The sequence below is a fragment of the Grus americana genome, chromosome 1 (genome assembly GCF_028858705.1).
Source record: "Grus americana isolate bGruAme1 chromosome 1, bGruAme1.mat, whole genome shotgun sequence".
NCBI classification, from domain to species: Eukaryota; Metazoa; Chordata; class Aves; order Gruiformes; family Gruidae; genus Grus; species Grus americana.
In genome coordinates, this window is record NC_072852.1 from 80535137 (window position 1) to 80556082 (window position 20946).

Sequence of the window (20946 nt, forward strand, 5' to 3'; positions counted from 1 at the left end):
GTTCACAGTTATATGTGCCAGGTATGAACCACGGCCATCTTTTGGTTCCTTTATCTTCTCTAAAGCTCAGGCTCTTGTTTTACACACACACAAGCATCAATTTGGTAATCTCAGGCAGAAGAGCCAAGGACCTTTACACCTTGTCGGTCGCATTATTTTCCAGCGGTGCCATCATCGGAATCACATCTCATCCCGGCCTGGCGGGGGCACAGGCTGCTGAATTTCATTCACATTAATTTATTGCAGGGCACTTATCCAAGTCGTGGAAGTGGTCTCTCCCCTGCCCACCCCAGCGGGCAGCGCGGGGGCCGTCGCCGCCGGGTGTCGCTGCCCGACGCCTTTTCCCTGCCCGCACCGCCGCGGATCGGGCAGGACCGGGGGGAGCTGCCCGCACCCCCCCTCCGCCGCAAACCCGCCGGTGTCGACAGCCTCCACCTTCACCTTTCCGCGGGCAATGCTTCTAGATGCGCTGCTGGCGAGGGCACCCCGCCTCAGCTGCAATCATTCCCCCCCTCCCCAAACGCCCCCGTAAGCCAGGTCTGGTGTTCCCCGCTGCCGCAAGCTTCCCATCGCTCTGATGCGCCAGGCCGAGCAGTCAGACAGCCCGTAGTCTGGGTGGCAGCAGGCTTTTACATCCACAAAGATGCGGGTATTTGTTAGCAGATGATGCGTGGAGGCACTGCTTACCCACCTGGAGTCGGTCCCCACCATGCCCAGGCTTGTGCAGGCACTTGAGGGTCCCCGGAGCTGCCAAAAGCCCTTTTAATTCATGACTCTGTTCTGAAGTTTAGCTGACGACTGGGGTAGGTCCATCTGCCTTGTTTGATGGGTCTTTGGTTTTTTTTCTCCTCCAACCCTTCTTTGGTGGAAGGATCCAGTTTCTAGATTGCACGGTCAGAAAAAGCTCCTTTAGGTAGAACGACCTGGTCATGTTATCTTCGGCTGTTTCAAACTTGCAAGGCAAGAACTAATTAAATACTGAAATTGCTTTAGATCTTTTCAACTCAGAGTGGACAAATGCTGAAGTTGCTTCTGGTGGGAAAAAAACCCCAAACAAACCCAAAGCCTTTCAATCTCTCAAAACAAGTTTTTTCCTCTTTGATTTATTTTTCCCTCTTGGAAACAACTAGTTTCTCTCAGCAGAGATCACAAGCTCTTCACAGTTTTTGAGGGGAATCTTCTTATACTTTTGGCTCAATACATATCATAAAAAATCAATCCTCACACACACTCTGAAAGTCAGTGGAAACAATGGTTTTATTTTTAAGTGTCCTTTTGCAGACTGTGCAAATCAAACGTTAAGATATCAAGGATTTTAGGTTGGAAAGTAAGTAGAAACAAAACCAAAACTAACTTGTAACTGACCTAAATTTGCTCAAGGTGGGAAATGAAAAAAAACCCACCCTAAAACTCTTAAAGCAGCTTATCCCCTTCGGAGAACTGCATGAGTCAACATCAAGTGTTAGCAAAAGGTTAATGAGACAGTTAAAAAAGAGCTGGAGGATTTAGATAAGATAGATGGCAACAGAAAAGGTAAGAAACCTAAGAAAGATGATAATATAAGGTGTTTCCAGGAAATTAAAATCCATGATACCAAATCCATAATACAAGCAAGATAGAGAACCTAGTACGGGTTTTAATGTGAGAAACATCATGAAGGGACTGAGAACCAAAAGAGAAACCAAATGTGAACCTCCTGTAAAGCAGGGATATACTGCCATACTGCCTATATGCAGAATGTTTGCTCTTCTATCCAATTTCAGGAAAGGCTATGAAAATAAATCTTTCCTGGCAGACAAAGCAGTGGGGGGAAAAATAGAGAAGCACAATGAAGTGAAAATAATTAAAGTGCATTAAAAATATATTGTATTGTATCTCTGAGAGTTTCCCTTTTACATCCATTGTGCCTCCTCCGAGACCGTTTCCAGTTCTGTTTGTTTGAAAAAGCTACTACCAAAATGAAAAAAGGAGATCTGGTCAGAGTGAGCCTTCTCTTACACCAACATCTGCTCAGGCTGGCTGTAACACACTTAGAAATATCCCTGTTCCTAATATTGCTCCATAAGGGACAAAGTCAGGCCCCTCCACCCAGAGATTTTAGGAACCCAGAACTCCAGCCAAGGCAGAAAACTGGCTACAGCTTTTCCTGTGTGCAGCCAGGGCTGCAAACACAGACTGCCACACTCTTCCCTAAATACCACCAGGGATTTAAAAGAATCCAGGTATTTTGATTTCTCAGGAGTTTAAAATGATGATCAGAATGGTTTGTCTCAAGCGTGGAGGGATATTCTGGGTCTGAGGTGGAAAACAGCAGAATCTGATGGAAGCGATGGGTTGGCTGAGCAGCTGTATGTTGGAGGAGGTCATTGCTGCATGGGTAGTGATGCTGCCTAAATCAAATCAAATCAAATCAAATCGTATCAAATCATATCAAATCAAATCAAAGTTTTGCCAGTATACTTACAAAGTCATGCAAGGCTATACATTCAGCTCTGGTTATAAAGTCAACACAAGTTCCGAGTGGAAAATGGCCAGTTTTTGCCTGTTTTGTCATGATATAACACAGAACAACAATGCAATCATTTCTATAGGAATAGAATAGATAAAATGGAGCAGAATCAACGTTAGTTTGTTTTTTCTCAGTCCTCTCACTTTCTGACTGGTGCTATAAAATACAAACCCATACTTTTAAAGGAGTGGTTGTTTAGGTCTTTTTTCATGCTTCCAGCAGGCTACTCTTCCCTTTTCTGGGCCTCAAATACCACTTTATTTTTTTTTTTTCCTTTTTAGTATCAGAGAAAGTATATTCTGCATTGGGGTATGGTGTATGTTTGAAAAGAAAATGAAAATCGAAGTTTTTGCAGTCTGTGGAATGACAGATCATTAATAATCTGTAATACGCAGGCTTTCCATCTGCTATTATTGCTCTCAGGTCAGTTAGCCCTAGGAAAGCAGGAAGGAAATGGAAAGCTTCACTGAACATGAACAAAAAAGCTTCTATAAGCCTGCAATGTATATGCGAACTCCAAGCCGCTATTCCCTGGAAATGCAAAAGTTGGCTCTGCTTATATTTCTATTTCTACCAGTAAATTCCTCCCTTCACAGGAAAGGCACCAGACAGACCTTTTCCGTACAACGGTCTCAGACAAAGGCACAGCCTCAAGTGCTTTTGTTCCTGAGAAGGGATCTCCTCCCAGTCAGAAACCCCTCTGTACCTCCTAAAACTGTTTCTCTTCCACAGATAAATGCAAGCGTTCACGCTTTTTGGCTGTTTCATGTGCATCAGGTCCCTCCTAGCTTGCAATTTTGTCTGCAAGGTTATTTGGAAAATGAAAGATCACTGGCACAGTGAAAATCGCTCTTAAAATGGATGTGTGCTTCCCGCAGGACTAACTTGGGGTTAGTTATATGGGTAACAAAAGTACAACTTTGGTCCATGAGTTACAACAGCAATGCCATGTCACTGTTGCAAGTATTTTACCAATCTTATCTAATTAATGTTTAACATGACTTTAGAAAAAAGAATGGAACAACATGTGAAAAACCATGGACTAATTTACGGTTGTTTATAGAAGAGGAGGTATAAGTGTTTTCAAAACACTTTAAAAAACCTTCCTGTATCAAAATGATGATTTGATTTGACCTGTACGATGGAGGAAAAAAAAGGTTTGGATGGAAAAAAAAAAAGAAAAAAAAGATAGCGTTTGGCAAGAAGCCCCAAAGAGCTATAGACTTTTCCCCTTGCCTAGTGTGCTGCTGAGAGCGTCACGTGCGGGAGGGGCCGGCCCTACTCTTTCTGCTTTTTATAAGTGAGCTGACATGTTTGAACACTGGTCTCATAAGGAAGTACACGGGGCACTTCTTTTTTATTGCAAGTGCAGCAGCCTTCTTAGTGAAAGCTTATGAACATATGTTTTGATGAAAGACTGAAAACATTAAATAGAAGAAGTGAACTTGCAAGGCTGGCTCTAGCAAAACAAGCCTAGCCACTGGAAGAGGAGGAGAAAGAATTGAGATCAGCGGGCACTCAGGGCTGCTGGTGCAATAGACCCGGAAGGTAATAAACCCCCCTTTTCTTCTCTGAACTTGGTTTCTCTTGGGTAATGTTTGGCTGTCTATAATCCAGCATGAGACCTCTGAATCTTATTGGTATATGGATTAAATGGCTGTATTTATCATCGTTAATTTAGATACTAAACAACGTACTTTCAGGTCTAGCTGTGGTGTCAAAAAGGGAAGGAACTGCCCTGGGACTTTTGGAGCTGCCATACACGCTTTGCTGCTGTTGGCTGTGTGCTTTTGAAAGAAGAGATTGACATATCTAGCCAAGGAGAGCAAAGTCCTTTTCTGCCAACCACACTAAAGTTAGGTGTGGAAGGTTGAATTTAAAATATGGGACTATCCCAGTGTATTCATGTAGGCTTAAATCCTCACCACGTGGTTCTTACAAGTCGGCCCAGTTGAAGCTAGGTCACCTCTTGCTGGTAAAATGCCTTCATTTACAACTGAAAGAAACTCTAATCCAAGCAAGTAAATGGTGGAGGTGATTCAGCAGGTGACATGCTCCTCTGAAATCATCAGCAACCAGATCTATTCTTCCCTTTTTACTCCCAGATCTTTGCTGCACAGGGACAGCCGATTTAGTCTATTGGAGGTCATAAATACATGCTTTACCATTTCTGCTGGTGCTGAAAGCCGAGTAGTGCATCACTTCTCTTCTAGAGGCTGAGTCTTTGGCAGCCTCTCAGCTTAGAATATGAGAAATACTTCTGGACAGCTGCAAACTAGCAGACAACTTCTCTTCTGAAAGACGTGTATCAGCATAGACCTTTTTATATAGCATGTGTTGTATGTGTTGCACAACAGTGCTCGTGAAAAATCTGTTGCCACTAGGGATGTTTTCCTTGGCATCCTAGTGTAACTCTCCCTTCACTAATTAAGTTGTATCCAATATAGTTAAGATTAAATAAGGGGCACATAATCCTTCAGCTTGCAAGTTACTGCTTTCCATCCCAGAGGCAACTGTATTGCGGTACCGCGCGGAGAGGTCCTTTCTGGTGGGCTTGTGTGTAAAACCAGCTTTCCACAGCATCTCTACAGTTTAGAACAGTACAGCCTCTCTTGCACAGACAATACCTATTGGTAAGGGTTTTATGAGAATGATTCAGTATGTACAAAATATTTCTTCAGTGAAGTACGCTGCTTGCATACTAATGAACTCTGGAGACCCGTGATGGTTCTGCTTTTCTCCATGAGAGCTATCAGTAATTTAGGGTCATCCACCTAGAGGAAAGGATCTAGCTTGAAGAGCTGTTAGAGGAATCCTGCCCTTTGCTTCCCCCTGCACGAGAGTCTCCAATACCAGCCGCCCCAATCTGCTCCTCTGTATGTGACAGCAGAGCTGAAGGGAAAGACCCGCACCCGGGATGAGAAAGAAAGGTAGCGCCTTTCTCCAGCATTGCCTCAAAAATAAAGTGTTTTATTTAGAACTGGCGTCCCAGGCAAGCAACTGCATTTCTGTCTCTGCTGGTTGAGAGAAGCACTAGACCAGACGTGAACAAGGATTGTTAGTTAGGACCAGAGGAAACAGCCTCAAGTTGTACCAGGGGAGGTTTAGATTGGATATTAGGAAAAAATGTCTTCACCAAAAGGCTTATCAAGCACTGGAACAGGCTGCCCAGGGAAGTGGTTGAGTCACCACCCTGGGAGGTATTTAAAAGACATGTAGACGTGGTACTTAGGGACATGGTTCAGTGGTGGACTTGGCAGTGCTAATTTTACGGTTGGACTCGATGATCTTAAAGGTCTTTTGCAACAAAAATGATTCTATGATTCTACGCTGATTCTATGATAGTTTTTCAGGGACCTTTTTCACTTCTCTTTTCTGCTTCGTCTGTTCAGCCTTTCAGGGCAGGCACTGCCTCATGCTGCAGAGCCATCTTCAGCTACCTATGTCCCCCCAGCGTTTGCTAGCGCTTATGAGAGCGTATGTGACGGGGAATCAAGCCAAACAGCAGGGTCAGCACTGACATTGCCCCTCCTCGGTCAAGGTCCCTAAGCCTTTTGGTGGTAAATCCCAGGTCTGTCCATGAGGCAGGAAGATGAACCTTCCCGTGGAAGAAACAGCGGTAGAGCTTGTCTGTGCTCTGTGGGCACCTGAGGAGGAAGGACGGGAGGCGCACCAGCAGCGTTAGGAGAGGAGGGGCTGGGAAAGCACGACTGCAGCACCCAAGTTTGGGCTCAAGCAGCGTCTGTGGTGAGCATGGGCCAAGAGGACCGGCAGAGTTAGCCACCGTGGTGGTTTGCAGCTATACGTGGAACTATATATCGGTAAATAACAGCAATACAAAAACTGTCAAGAAATGGCATAGCTAGCACACCACTTGGTCCAGTTTTGCTGAACACAGGCCTATAGCTGGGCACTCTCCTAATCAGTTATTTCATCTATACATGAACCTCCAGGCTACACTTCCTCCTAACAAACATTAAACAGTCATGTTGCTAGTTTATCTCTTTTTTTTTATGGTTTCTGTTCTGTATCCTGCTGACCCAGGCTCATATAATAAACTTCTCAAGATTTTAGTTGCAATTGGCCCAGTGCGATGTTACAGTGCTATGAGTTTTGGGGGGTGTTTTTGTGGACATGTGCAAGTTTAGCCAGTATTGGCTCTCCAAGACTCCACAGGAAAGCAGGTTTTGTCAGTCTTGGTGTTCACAGAAGTCCATCTGTGTTTTTGCCAAATTTCTCCATCCTGGTGGATAATTCTTGAAGTGGATGGAGGGTTATAGCTAAACGTACCACCATGAGTGTTGGCAGTTCAGTTTCCATTTTCTGGGACACGGCACGTGGATGTGACATTTGGCAATGGGAGGAAAAGGTCTGGAAGCGAGTAAGGACGGAGGGGGTAACGCTGCTCCCTTAGAGCCTGCAAGCTCCAGAAGATAAATAATTTAGACCAGAGTTTTTAAGTAGACAGAATGATACCGTGCTGCTACTCTCCATAATCTGATCCTCTGAGTTTCTTTTAATCATCCTAGGAAATAATATGCAAATTTGAGTTTTAGCAGGACTTCCAAGTATTCGTCAAACCGAATCAATGCTTGCATTAAAAAAGGTTTCTTTACACAAATTCATTTCTGAGAAAGAGTTCAAGCAAAGTGAGTGCTGCTTCTGCAAAAGACCTGGCTCATCTCTGGCCCACACCAGATGGGATATTGGAAAAATAACGTGATTATAGTATGAAGAACTAAGTCTAAAGATAGACATAAGTTGCAAATTAAGATTTCAAACTTTAAAATGAACTGAAAAACAAGTTAGCTACTGGCAGTCTCCTTTATAAATGCTCATCAGCATGTGATGATACCTCCTTTTCTTGCTGTCTGTAAGTAATGGCATAAATGAGCTATAAACTGTGACTACTTGTCCTCTTTTTACCCTCCTCCAGCCTCGTTGTATACACAGGGGTGAGAATTTTCAGAGACGTCAGTGGTCAAAAAAGTCCCAGTAAGGAAGTTCCTATATCGCATTTTTACTGACTTAATTTGTTTCATTTCTCAGAGGTTCCCCGTCAGAGCAAGGCACAGGCTTAGCCGTACAGCGGCACCTGACGTACAAGTGCTTATTTGATGTTACGTACTACCAAGCTGTAATAATACCAGACCTCCTGCTATTGGTCTGCACTTAGCCTCGTTTAGGAGTCCAGCCTTTGAACTCTTGTTTGATTTTTATCTGTACAGCCACCTTGAGTAGGGCTGTTATCAACGTACAAGTAATAGCCCAGTGTATAGAGCTGTAAGGGTTTTTTAATGCGACTACTGATAATTCCACTTGCTGTTTGGGAATGAAATTTTATATTATTTTATATAATTACTTTATCATTCATATAGGTTTTCTACATATACCTTATCTATTTTTATATTGTTATCTATATTAGAGAAAAATGAGTATATATGAATGCTACACAAATTATTTTAGATCTATAAAGAGTACCCATGGTGGGGAAGGCTGTGCTGTTTTGAGTAGCATCGGTGTCTGATCTGAAGGGCGAAGTTAGATCTTTTCAAGGAGGAGTTTGCATAAAGTATTAAATAATGCAAGAGAATGGCATAACCTTTAAAATTTTCTCTCTATTTCTGGACAAACTTCAAAATGAAATAAATGCTTGGCCTGGTTTCCAGGGCAAAGTTCCTGTTCCTGGGCTCCTTGACTAGCTGAAGGGATTTGCTGTAGCCTTGCTTTCTGTGTAGCGGAGACACTGCAAAGTGCAGTGCAGCTGAAAACACTCTTTAAGCTACTCTGGTTTGCACTGGGAGATGGGCTCAAACAATCACGGGACATGGCAAAGGCCTTACCATTGCTCCCCGGCATCCCGAGGGTGGTATGCACATCAGCGCTCCCTTCCTAGGCGCAGTGACAAAGCAGCAGCCCCGTGTCTTGCATTATTTGAGTTCTCCTTTTTTTTCTCTGTTCCCAGTTCTTTTTCTCCACTTTGCTTCTTGTAACAGTCTCTTGCTGACATTTTCCTGCTGGGCTTTCAGTTTTCCTTGCAGGTTCATTAAAGCTGCCTGCACGAACGCTGCGAGAAGACGTAAAGCTCCTGCTGACCCTTTGAATATCTCAAGGCAGCAGCTAGCAAGAGAAGAGGAACTTGTGCACTCTTCCCTGGCCTCCAAACTGCCCTGGACGTGTCCAGCAAACAGAGACTCACCTTGGCATGACCTTGCGAGCAAGAGCTCTTGGCGCGGTACTGGGCCCTTCGCAGGATGGGGCTTCCGCTGAAGCCCAGGAGGCTGTTAGAAGACAACGTAGTTGCTTGTACCTTGGATGGTATCGGGATAAATTCTCACCCAGGCATAGCAAGATGTTTTGCCACGTGAAGTATAGATTTCTAAACATTAAATCGCAGCACACTGCTAGCAGAAAACTAAGCAAGCCGGCACCCAGGCTTGCACTGGGAAGAAAATTTCAGAGGGGCCGTTGCCACGTGTTTGAGACAGGGTGTTAGAGGCTTGGCTTGGTGATGTGTCAATAGCTTAACTCCAGCATGACTGGGAAATTACGTTTTGGCTCACTCATGGAATGACTTAACATAGCAGCTCCCTGAGAGATAAACAAGTCGTCTTTCCTTTTTCTAGGTTTTTTTTTCCCCATTCTCCCTATCACACTATTCCCATTCTCACTTCTTTAGTGACTATCCTAAAGTGGAAGTGGAATCCAGTGATATCCCAAGGCAGCATCTGAAACAGTCCTTTCTCTCGAGGGAAAAATAGAGTCTCTAAAAAGGGATGCAGACTGTGAGCTGCATAGATGCATTTAGCAGTGCAAGGTTAGAGGAACAGTCATGTTGGACCTATGATGCGACACTTCCAGGTTTCTTCCTCCTCAATCCTTTTCCTTTCTTCTTTTCCTTTCTCCTCTCCTTCCTCTTCCCTTTTCCTTTCCTCATCCCCTTCCCCAGTAAGGACAGTGCTGAACTAAGCCATGGGTTTGGAGTTGGTCTAATTTCTGATGCTCATACATTTTGGTAAGCAGGGTTTTGGAGTTCATATGTTCCTTTCTTCCTTCAACACCACCACCAAAAACCAATTTAGCATGGTGGAAGTGGCTTATCTAAGTTTTGTTATACCGGTTGCTTTCTACAGCTAATGGCAAAACACAGATTGCCACAAAACTTTTCTTTTTTTGATATATAACTTAAAAGGTTACAGATGTGAAACTTAACCAAAATGAAGTTAAAATCTTACAATAAAAGTAGTATTGAAAACAAGGTGACAAATCAGCTGGGCTTTGTTTCTTCCCATAACTTACTGGAGCAGGGAAATCTTTTTTGATTAATCAGTCATTTCCAACTTTTTTATTAACCCCCCTTTAAGTGTGTCAGTCCTAACACCACCTATATCCAGAAGACAAATGGTACATCCTTTATACCTGAGTAGTGAAATGAGATGCATGTGAGGTGAGGTGTCTGTTCAAAAAGATCAGAAGCTTAAGGTGAGACTTTTGCTAAAGGTGAGCCAGTATCCTCCTGTGGATTTTCATGGGACTAGAATGGTTTACACCAGATGAAGATTTGGCGCTTCATACATGCATATGACTTATTTCACCCTCATACTTAGGAAAAAGAAAGTTTTAGGGTAACAGATGGATCATAGCACAAGAACTTGCAGTTTCCTGGAGTTTGAAGGAAGCAGCTAGTACCTTCAGATCTCTGCGCAGTAAAGACAGATCATTTGCAATTAAAGCGCAGCCTGGCAATCTTCCTGCCTCCGAGCCTTGCACCTCTGAAGAAACAGGGTGCCCAGGTCCCTTCATACCCCTTTGCCGTGCCTGCAGACCCCTGCAGAATAAGGCTGCTCTAGATAGCTACCTCCTACGGAGCAGCTGCACTGTTGTTGTGACTTAGGAGGGATGGCTTGCTCTTATCCCAATGGCAGAAGTTAAAAATACATGGGGGAGCAAGGCACCCCCCTCCCACTGATTTCCCTCACCTCAGGGGGTGTGTGTCTAACTCACAAACATGAGTCTCCACGCTTAGGATTTAACGTCCTGTTGGATTCATATCAGCAACAGCGTTACATTCAAAGCAACAAATAGCTGAATGATATTTCAGACAGGAAGAAATTAGCTTAAATTTGTTTCTCTCAGTCTGAGGCCACAGCCTGTGTGAATTTGGTACTTGTTTAAGAGAGGGCAGTGGGGACAGAAACCTCCTATTTCGGCCTGTCAGCAACAGAGATCCCAGTGACAGGTACTGGATGCGTGCGTAGTTTTGTTTGACTTTGCATGAGTCATTGAACAGAGGCGTTGCAGAAAGCCTCATGTCCGTGGTCTGAGCTGCCTGCTCAAACATCTAAAACCTCACCTGGGCTCTGCAGAAGAGACCTTCTCAGGTCACTGCATCACAGCTGATCCCTCTCGTTCCTTCCTCTTGTTTCTCTGGGTTAAGGGAGGCCGGGTAGCAAAAGGATCTAGCGCAAAGCAAAAACGTAAGAGTGTTTCACGCTGCGGCTTGGTAAGCTACAACGTGTAGGGAAACAGGAAGGTGGCAATATGCACGTGCGTGCTGTGTGATCGGTATGTTTATTTGGACAAGAACAAGTTACACTAGGTAAGTCCCGCCGCACCATCCATTGCCCGCAAACACGCAACATTGTTGATTCAGGTCCCCCGAAAGCGAAAGGGACAGTTGAGAACATTACGATAGGTAACTGTCATATTTTTTCCTAATGTTTGGGCTAGTTCTTGCTTGCTTTCCTACCTAGAATACTCAGGACCTGAATTTGTCAAAACTTGCTCCGAAAGCATGATTCTCCTGTATGCAGATACTTGCTCATGTGAGCCACAGTATAGACTTTTCCTTTGCAACGCTTTGATGAATCATTTTTCTTTCCATCCCGAGAATCAGTTGTTGCTGTTATGGGCTTTCCTCTTTTCCTGCACTGCACCCTGACCATTGAATAATCCTTGAATTTCCTCGTCTTTCCTGTCTAAGCCACCATGTGCAGTTAAGAGCAATGTAACAGATCTCTTGTTCCTGTTCTTTGATGGCCTTGATTGCTGCCTGAGGTATTTCTCAGTCACCAAATTCTCTTTCTAAAAACAGTGCTTCTTCAGCTCCCAGGTACTGCAATATTCTTTACATCACTGAAGTTTATAAGGTTCTGTAGAAATGTTAAGTACTGGTTGGTGTTCATGAAAAACAGGCTGTTCCCTAAGCCACTGAGACTAAGAATTTGTTCTTGCAGGGACCAAGATGTCTTCGCCAAGTGATGTCTGTATGGAAGCAATACCGCTGGAAGATGATGAGCGAGACAGCATAGAATACAGGATTCTAATGGCCTACGCCCGGAGGCGGTTGTCCGTTAGTAGATATGGAAAACTTCTGAAAAATGAGGCCAATGTGCAGAAATCATCGTCCTTAATCGGGAGAAGAGCGGGAATTCAATTCCAGGGTGGCCGGGTGGAACTGCAGGGCAGAAAGGATGCAAACCCAAAATATCATCCAGGATACTGTTTACCTGTTCTCTGTGGCAGAGCAGAGCAGGAAAACCCCCAAACACTGTTATGGAACCAAGGTCACAGGGCATATTTCTTAAAATTTAAGGCACAATCTGCGAGCCTTCAAGAAGAGAATTCTCAGCATCAGACAAGTATGTCTTAGTTCTTTCCTTTTGCTGTTTGTCTTTAAATCTCTCTCTAAATAGCTTAAATGGCTGGTGGCCTGTGGAAAGGCAGGAGGAGGAAGTTGGTTTCTTTTACTTTTTGGTCACCGCTTACACTAGCTCTATTGATTTCCAATTAGGAAGGCAGATTGCCAGATCTTCAGTAGTGCTTGCACACACAAGATTCATGCTTGTGACTGGCTTTTCTGTTTTCCATTGTATGGTGGTAAACTATCATATAATTACACAGTTGTATTGGTTTTGCGTGGCAAGGGTTTTTTCCTGAGCATTGGCTTTTTCTTTTTCATGTCAGGTTAGAAATAAAACATAAAAGACTGGTCAAACTGAAGACCTCCACACTAAAATCAAGGAAGAGAAGTTTTTTGAAGGTCCATTCAAGGAGCTTTATCATGCAATAAATATTCCACACTAAAGTCAGAAATGCTAGATTCTGCTTGAAACTCCGGTGACAAACAGTTGGCAGTGACCAGCCTCAAGCACAGAGCAGCCCTTGTCTCTGGGCCACCTCTCATAACCCCACTGTGTATCTTAAATAGAAACAGTCTTCCAGAGTTATCTAACTCTCCTTTACACGTTCCTACTATATTAAGTCTGAACCTGCCCTCCCACGTGTTGGAAGAAGAGGTGGTAGGTGGCTGTAATCCATCTGACACCCAGGGATGCCCTCCATATAAACATCCTGTATCCCAGCCCCCAATGCCAGCCTCACATCTGGTGCTGTGTTGCAAGCAATGAGATTTTACCTGTTCCGCTCTGGAAAATAACCAATACCTTAACTTCTCATACAAGACTGAGAGAGGAGGATGAGGTATCCCCATTAAGATGCCACATACAGTATATGATAGGTTGCCATATAATTTTCATATACATAAGGTAAGGGTTTTTTTAATTTGTCCCAGTTTGATACTGTCAGTGTTGCAGCAGTTGCTCTCCCCTTCACCACATTTAAAGATGTTTCTAAAAATTATCCATCGCTGACTTCTTCAGCCTGATGCCCTGATCAATTTAACTGTCCTGGGCCAGCTTTTACCCACCAAGCCCATAATTCTTCCTCCTGCCAAATCCAGCTGCATTTCTCAAGAAAGGGTCCCTGCCTCAGCCCGGTGCCATTTGCTAGGGGGAAATATCTATACCTTTCCATTGTTTGGTTGCCCGTGACATACGTCTGCATGCAAATATCTAGTTTTATGTCCATTTTATTTTCACATTGCCAAGGAAAGCGTTCGATAGTTTGGGTGCAATCACTTGATGGCCCTGCCAATACATCGCCGTGTTCCCTGCAGCATGGGCGGCAGTGTGGCCTCGAGGTAAAACCTCCTGGTGCTGGGTGTTACCCTCCCCAGGGATTCTGCTTGGCTTCAAATCTGGGCTTTACTTGCCCTTCAGCAGATTGCCGGTCCAATTCCTAAAACATCATGATTATTATTATTTTGTCACTTATATGGCTAGCAGCTGCACTGCAAGCTTGCCCAGGCCATTCTGCAGCAAATAGGGGTGTTTTTGGTGATAACCCATCTAAATCAAAGGCCTGTTCAATTTAAAACCGGTTGCCTAATCTTAGTTTTCCAAAGTCATGAACAGCCCAATCCTCTTCCTAGAAGTTGAGCAGCTCCCTGACAAGCTCTGCAGGCAAACAAGGAGATGGAAATGTCCTAAACAGGGTCATTACACAAGGGGTAAAGCAGTCTGGTTACTGAGTTCTCCCAATATTCGTGTCTGCTTAATACAGCAGTGTCGAGGACACGAGAAGCTTTTGTGCTAGAGGTGCCGCTGAAGTGAATTCTGCTTCTCCCTTGCTCATGGATTAGCCCATAGAAACAAGGAAAGAGCATTCAAATACACCATCTTTTCTTAATCTGGACCTACAGATGAACTAATCACGAGCAATACCACCCTCACAGTAAGGTCTAAGATTCACACTCCTATAGAGCAGTACTCTCACGTTTCTTAATACACGGTGTGCTTCTGGCTTGCAAGGATGTAGGCTAGTGAGCAGCACTCACGCTTGCTTCTGTATGGCCTTTGTATAGTTAGCTGCTGCTCAAATACTAGAAAGGGGTTGTACTGCTTTACTTGTCTCTCTAATTTATTACCAGCTGATCTCAAGCAATAGCAAAGCCCCAGCATGGGGAAATGTATGTCTTAGTATCATATGGGTACTTCCACCTCAGGGGGCATGTAAACCAGTAAATCACTGAATTATTTCCTGGAAAGATTAATTGCCTTTATTTCTTACCCTCCTTCCCAAGCAGGTGAAACAGCAGATGTCAACCACATTGCAGACAAACTTGTCAAGCTTGTTACTGCCAGATCCCAGGAACCTCCTTCAGATGAGTCTTTCAAGATAACATGTCAATATCGGACTCTGCGTGAAAAACAAGATGATAGTGATCCTACTGTTGGAAGTGAGGGTGAGGAACACGGTAAGGGTGAAGAATTTCATGCTCATGGGTTGGGATTGCACACTGAGGCATTTAGACATGGTGAAGCATTCGGGACTTCTGCAGTAAGAAGCTGTGAAGAGGGAAGTTTGCTCTGCTGGTTCTTGCTCTGTTGCCCACATTTTCAGGAACTGCTCTTGCAGTCCTCTAACAAGTCCTGCCTCCTACTGCAATTAAAGGGAGTATCCTTAAAAATCCAAGGAGGTGTGACGTGAGAAAAGGAGGATGAAGGTAAAGGGACTTAAGGTGACAGAGCAGTGGCAGACGTGGCAGGGCTGGGGGCAGAGTAATACACTGAGGCTCTAAGGCTAAAGACCAGTCCTTGAGGCAATAACGTCTTGGTCAATCCCTCTTCGGTGACGGCACAACACTGCTCAACAATCTCAATTAAAAGTATGACCTGCTTGTTGTCTATGATGTCTGCAGAGATTTAGTTTTAATGCAAGCTTTCTAGGGATTTCTGGTTACAAGAGGGATTCTGCCATATTGCCGTTTTCTTTAATCTGGCAAACCCAGAGTTTGTCCTAATGAGTTACAGAAGGTGTAACTGGTAATGATGAGGGGATTCCCCCCCACCCCCCAATTTTAAGTCCATTATCATGGGCTTCTACTAGCTGCTCCTTTGTTCTGTTATCAGACATACCTCAAAGCCCAAAGGGCTGGCAGTGGAATGTTAAAGCCCTTGCGCTTTCCCAGATTCTTAAATGGAGCAAAACATCAGGCAGATGGAGAAAGAGCATTCCTTACTCCACGCAGACTAGAACAGTGAGCTTCTGCTTAAAGCCTGGATATGCAACTCTGTATTTCCGACAAAATAGCAGTTCTTTTCACGACTAAGTGACACAAAGGCTTTTGCCATAGTTTGCTATCTGGATCCTACTAAAAGGCTGCAATATTTATGTTACTCTTTTCTTTAACAGACGAAGAAAAGATAATACAAACAATAGTTTCACTGTTAAGACAATCAGGGGACCAACTAGAAGAAAAGGTAACTCCTTCTGTTTTCAAAAGCTACGCAGGCTAGAGTGAGAGATTACACTTTTCTTGGGAGTGAATATTTTTGTAACTTAGCACACACTGTCTCTATCCTGAATTTCTCTTCCCACATCTAGGGCTTTCTGAAACCTTCGCCATTCATCCTGAAATCTGTCTTAAGACCAGGGGACTAGCAGAGATCTCTGTTGGGGTGGGGGAGGAGGGCAACAAAAACATGCATTTCAAAGAGGAGACACTTGCCTCATTCCCATTGAGTTTGATGGTATTTTGAGCACTTGACTGACTCTGAGAAACTCTTGTGTTCACATCAAATTTGGCATGCAAGATGTTCCCAGTGGAAGGAGTGAGAGTCTACAGCTTTGAGAGTTGCTGTAGGGAAATAAATCTTCTGAGTGCATTTTGAAAGCCTTGCCCAAAACTTATAGAACCCCTGCATGAATCCATTAGGTGGAGTGGATATTTTCTCTATTAAAGATATAAGTACTTGTTCCCTTTACTCCCTTCTTTAGCTGCCCCTTCTGCTCTAAAAATATACTCCCACATGGAGAACATGCCTAGCTCCTGCAGCAGAGAGGTACCCAGATACAGTAAGAAGCGTCACAAAGACCATGACTGAGCAAATGGAGCTTGGCATGGCAGCTGTTGCCAGCACTTCTCATAACTTCGCTTTTACTGTCATCTTCCCACTGCTCCTGTATTCCCACGTCTCCTCGCTTGCAGGTCTCAATATCAGTGTCACACTTGTTTTGCTTTCTCTCTCTCTGCTTCTCTCATTCAAATGCAAAAAAACATGAAGATATTTTTGAGGAAAAAACATAGAGCCACCTCCAGTGCCTGAAGAAACAGCTTTACAGCAAGGTGTGGGTTTTGTGTCGTCTCTCGCATTCATCAGCACAATTAGACAATATTGCATGTATTACCTAGAGATGCTCTCCTTTCCCAATGAGATGGGGAAAGCAATACCAACAAAAGTGGCTCAATTTAACCAATCCTTATTCTTATTTTCAGATCAAAAAGGACAGGGTTTTCTATCAGTGCTTTAAAGACATGCTGTCCTACCCCTTCTTCAAGAGGATCACTGATGTGTTGCTGGAGGATGTCTCAGCGGCTTCAACAAGAGAACCAGGAGGCCGCATACAATGCACAAAAGTTGCCTTTGCAATGGAAGTTGCCGCCAGACTTACTGCTGTGGACAACCATCCTATGAACGTGGTCTTGGGCTTCGGATTAAAGTACCTCAGAGAACACTTCAAGCCATGGATTCAGGACCAGGGTGGCTGGGTATGTGTTTTGCCTCCCTTGCCTTGTGCGCGCGGCCTAAGGCACCTTGAAGCAGCACACTTACACAGAACTAACATGGGCCAGATGCAACCGAAACCAAACTGCACATCCTTTAATACAGCATGTACTCCAGCTGTGGAATTACTTGCTGTAAGACATCTATGCTGCAAGTTTTTTTATTTACACAGGTCTAAAAATCAATAGGAGACCTTCATGCAGGGTTGTTAAGTATAAAACACTATTCCTGGCACAGTCAGTCTCTCCACCACAAATAGCTGAAGGCTGGGAGAAGCACCAGGAAACTATATGCTTGCCCTAATCCTATACTTCTCCCTGGAAGTCTGCTGTTCTGGGGACAGCATAGGTGTTCAGCAGTTCATACAGTCTGCCCTTATGGTGTGGTATGCTTCCACTTTCCCTACAGAAAAGCATCTGCTTATTTTCATATCCCTCTTTCAAAGTCAGTTGTGCAAGGTGCTCTTTTGCCAGTAGTGGTGCTGAGCTGCTGCCCTTCGTAGCTCATTCACCTGGATTTGCTGGGAGGCACTTGCAATGGAGATCCTAGTCCTTTTGTGCTTCATGAAGTGAGTGGAAACATTCAGCAGCTGTACAGCCTGTGTCCATTGGAATAGATAGCATGTAAGGTCAGGAAATCCTCCTGGCAAACCTACTGGCAGAGTTGAAATTAGGATGATGGTCCACATTGTTTTTATAATTGTAAGTTTTCTTTCTATGTTACAGGAGAAGGCTTTGACTTCACTGGATCAGGAAGAAGTAGAGTAATCATGACTGAATTCATTCTTCAGGGTGCATGAGCCTTCCATTAAGGAACACACAGGATCTTGCTGCAATCCTATGCCAGAATAATTAGTGGCTATGTCTTTTTATTTTTTCCATGTAAGGTTGGAGTGTTGCATGGCTAACTCAAATGGGTACAGTTGCATTTTCTTAAAGTTGGTATTGATGTAGAAGTGGTCTTCAGTGGATATGAAGGCACTTCCAACTCTCCTGGGGCATTCAGACCCACAGATAGTGATTTCAGGTACCTTTCCAAGTAGAGATGCTTGCTACTACTGCTACGGATGGATGTTAAAGTGCAAACAGGAGGAAAATATCAAAATATGCAATCAAGAACCACTGGACTGTGATCAACCATCAACCAAGTGAGACAAGTGCTGCCAGGTCTGTGTGGTTCATAGTGGTACCATATGTTATCAGTTCTACAGTCCCTTGTTAGAAGATACACCTACACACTGCTATCAGATTCCTCTCTCCCTCTTTCTCTGATTAGATTTTCCAAATTACTGATGCCATTTTATACTTTTGAAAGGGACAAAGTAAGGTTAATGAGGGATTTTTACTCCAGTGCCTTCCCCGTACACCCAAGAAAAACAATTCATCTGCCTACAGATGCTTTTAATTTGAACTCTTTTGTTTTAAACCCTTTCAAAGCATAGTGCAATAGAAGTTGACTTTTACAGCATTATTTTGTCCATTAATGTGGAAGATGCAAATGTTGTGAGAGCTTTGTAGTCCAAGAAATTTAAAACTTATCCTACTGTGTCACTTTTCCTCCTTATTCAGGAGCTCAATGCTATGTGTAATCTCAGGGATTTCTCTGTAAATTGAACTGGCCCTTCAGCCATTGAAAACAAGTGATCTGAGTTCTTGAATCTGTCTATGCGGCAGGGGTAGGACTAACAGTGCATCATTTAGAGTAGAGGCAGATGCCAGTGAAACTATTCGTGATTTTGAGGCTTAGTTTGTGACCCATTTAGTTGATGACTTTTGGATTTCCATCCCCCGCAAGTCCCCAGGGGAGAAAGAGGGAACTCAGGACATTTGCTGAAGCTGTGAAACCATGGCATCGCTTCTGTGATTTTCCAGTACAAACAGGTAATGAAGCCTGAACAGGCTCTCTGCCTCTCAGTAAGAAGCCCTTCCATTACGGGTATTCATTCTGTGCGTACAAGTACGTTAACTACAAAGATTGCATCAAGAAGTTGTTAACAAATCATGAATTTGAATGACAGTGACAAAAACCATTTTAACTGGAAGTGCAAAATATGCAATGCTATCAAAGATCAAGTATTTTTCTAATAAACCTTAAACTTTCAACTCGTGTAGCAAACTCTGCCTCTGTTTGGACATGTATGTGTGAAACAAAAGACAGAGAAGTTGGCAGCGAGTTACCTTTGTTTCCCTTCTTCAAAGGAGTTGAGAAACACCTAAACTGTAAATCTAAGATTCCCTTAGATTTTAACAACATCCACTCTTTCTGATCACTTCAAATGGCCCCCTAAAGCGGTGATGATTTGAGGGGGAGAGGCAAGCACTTACCCAAAAGTTCAAAATGATGTTCATCTCCTTCCGTTTCTTTCTCCAACATCTTTTTCCTATGGGAAAAGAATTGTGACGTGTTGTACCCTCCCACACATTGGAGGCTGCTGCTTTATTGTAAATTTGATTGGTTTCTAAAGCAGGCTTGTTAGCTAGATCTTGGCTCTGAAGAAATAGATCTGCTTCCATTTTAATTACACTAAGACTAGACTCGGTCTGCTAGCATTCACCAGTTGGCCATTAGTTGGGTGTTAGCTTACAGAAGTCACTTCTTCTAATTTTCTCTGCTTGAATAACAGCCTGCTATTTAGTGAGGTGCAAATTCTGTGTCTGTGAGTGTGGTTTTCCAGCTGAAGATTTAGCAGCCCCTAAACCCACACTTGTCCCTCATCCCCAGTTTTGTACCTCAGGGCCAGTTTCATGCCAAGAGCGGAGCCAACAGCAAAATAGACCATCTTGGATGGGAATGTGAAAACTAGCCATCTAAGAAAAGATATTCAGCTGGTTTTTATTTTTCTCTGGCTTGTTAAGAGGGATTTTTTTTTCAGTAGCAGTAGGGGCCAGCATAGGAAATCAGCCAAGTAAGCTGTTTCTTATTTAGCCATTCTTAACATTTGTCATCCGCATCAGTTAGATTTTAAGAGCAATCTACTCCTTTTATGGCAGAGATCTGTGGTAACCTCCTTGCCGGAACGATGGCTTGCGCTTATTCTAAGAGCAGTCAGCAAGGCTGAGCGCCGAGCTGTTGCCACTGCTGCTGCCTGGCATGAATTAACAAAGCTCTACTACTGGCTCAACCAGCCTTCATCTTGCTGTCTTTTTTTAATCTGTGATAACTAAACTAGTGGCAAACGTGTGTGTTTTGGTATCTATGGAAGCAGAAGGGATGTTGTGAAGAAGGAGACTGGCCATGCCTTCATTTTACGTTAATCTCTCACAAGACATCTTTGTCTGTGTTTAGCTGTAGGATGCCAATTTGGGGTGTTACTGTAAAAGAGAGGTTTACTGTTAAAACAAGAAGTGTCGCTTGGGATTTTTCTTACTGTGTATCTACCCAGGTCAGCATCACACTATTTGTTACATCGGCAAGCTTGATTTTAAAATGAGCTGACTTCACTGTGCATTAAGGTTGCAATGACAGAGTTTAGCCCTGTGCAGGTGGTGCTGGGATTTATTTTTAAAGGACAGTAGAAGTGTCCCGCAGCTTCCTTCTGCCCTGTGTTAAAGGGAGTCAGTCCACCAGGGCAGGCTGCAATAGCACCTGGGAGCTGCTGTCCCAGCCTAACCTCATCCTCGGAGAGCCGGGGCTCCAAGCAGCGAGTGGGACCTACCCCAGCTGCCATTCACTGGAGCAGCTAAAGCATCAGATAATAAGATCCTAACGTCCACATGCACACGTGTCACATGAAGGAGCTCTGCCCTGGCTCACAACTGCAGTGTCCCTTGATCCGGTAAGTAGGAGGTAGAAATAGTAGAAAACAGTCTGGACCCTTCATCCAAATGCAAACATTTTACTTGTCTGTTACTTACCTTTGCGTTATGTCTCAGAAGGCTAGATTTCTTTCAACTCTCAGGAAATGCTGGCAAATCCAGTATTTCTCCAAATTAGGCCGATGAGGCACATAGAGGCATCCTTTGGTCTTCTCACGGCATCGCGTGATCTCCCTCTTTTTAAGCTGCTTCTCCTTTCTCTCCTTCCCACAGG

General features: G+C 43.8%; 1 protein-coding gene across 2 annotated transcripts; it reads left to right on the plus strand.

Moving 5' to 3' along the window:
- Positions 1–3811: 3811 nt before the first annotated feature.
- Positions 3812–19118, plus strand: BCL2L14 (BCL2 like 14). Of its 2 annotated transcripts, none has more exons than XM_054813442.1 (6): positions 3812–4057; positions 11746–12150; positions 14433–14606; positions 15545–15612; positions 16629–16901; positions 17643–19118. In XM_054813442.1, the coding sequence occupies exons 2-6, from the start codon at positions 11754–11756 to the stop codon at positions 17682–17684; spliced, it is 954 nt and encodes a 317-aa protein (XP_054669417.1). In that variant the 5' UTR covers positions 3812–4057; positions 11746–11753; the 3' UTR covers positions 17685–19118. The 2 variants fall into 2 exon arrangements, with proteins under 2 accessions (XP_054669417.1, XP_054669418.1); XM_054813443.1 differs by having other exon boundaries at positions 14436–14606; positions 17643–19117.
- The last annotated feature ends 1828 nt before the right edge of the window (positions 19119–20946 follow it).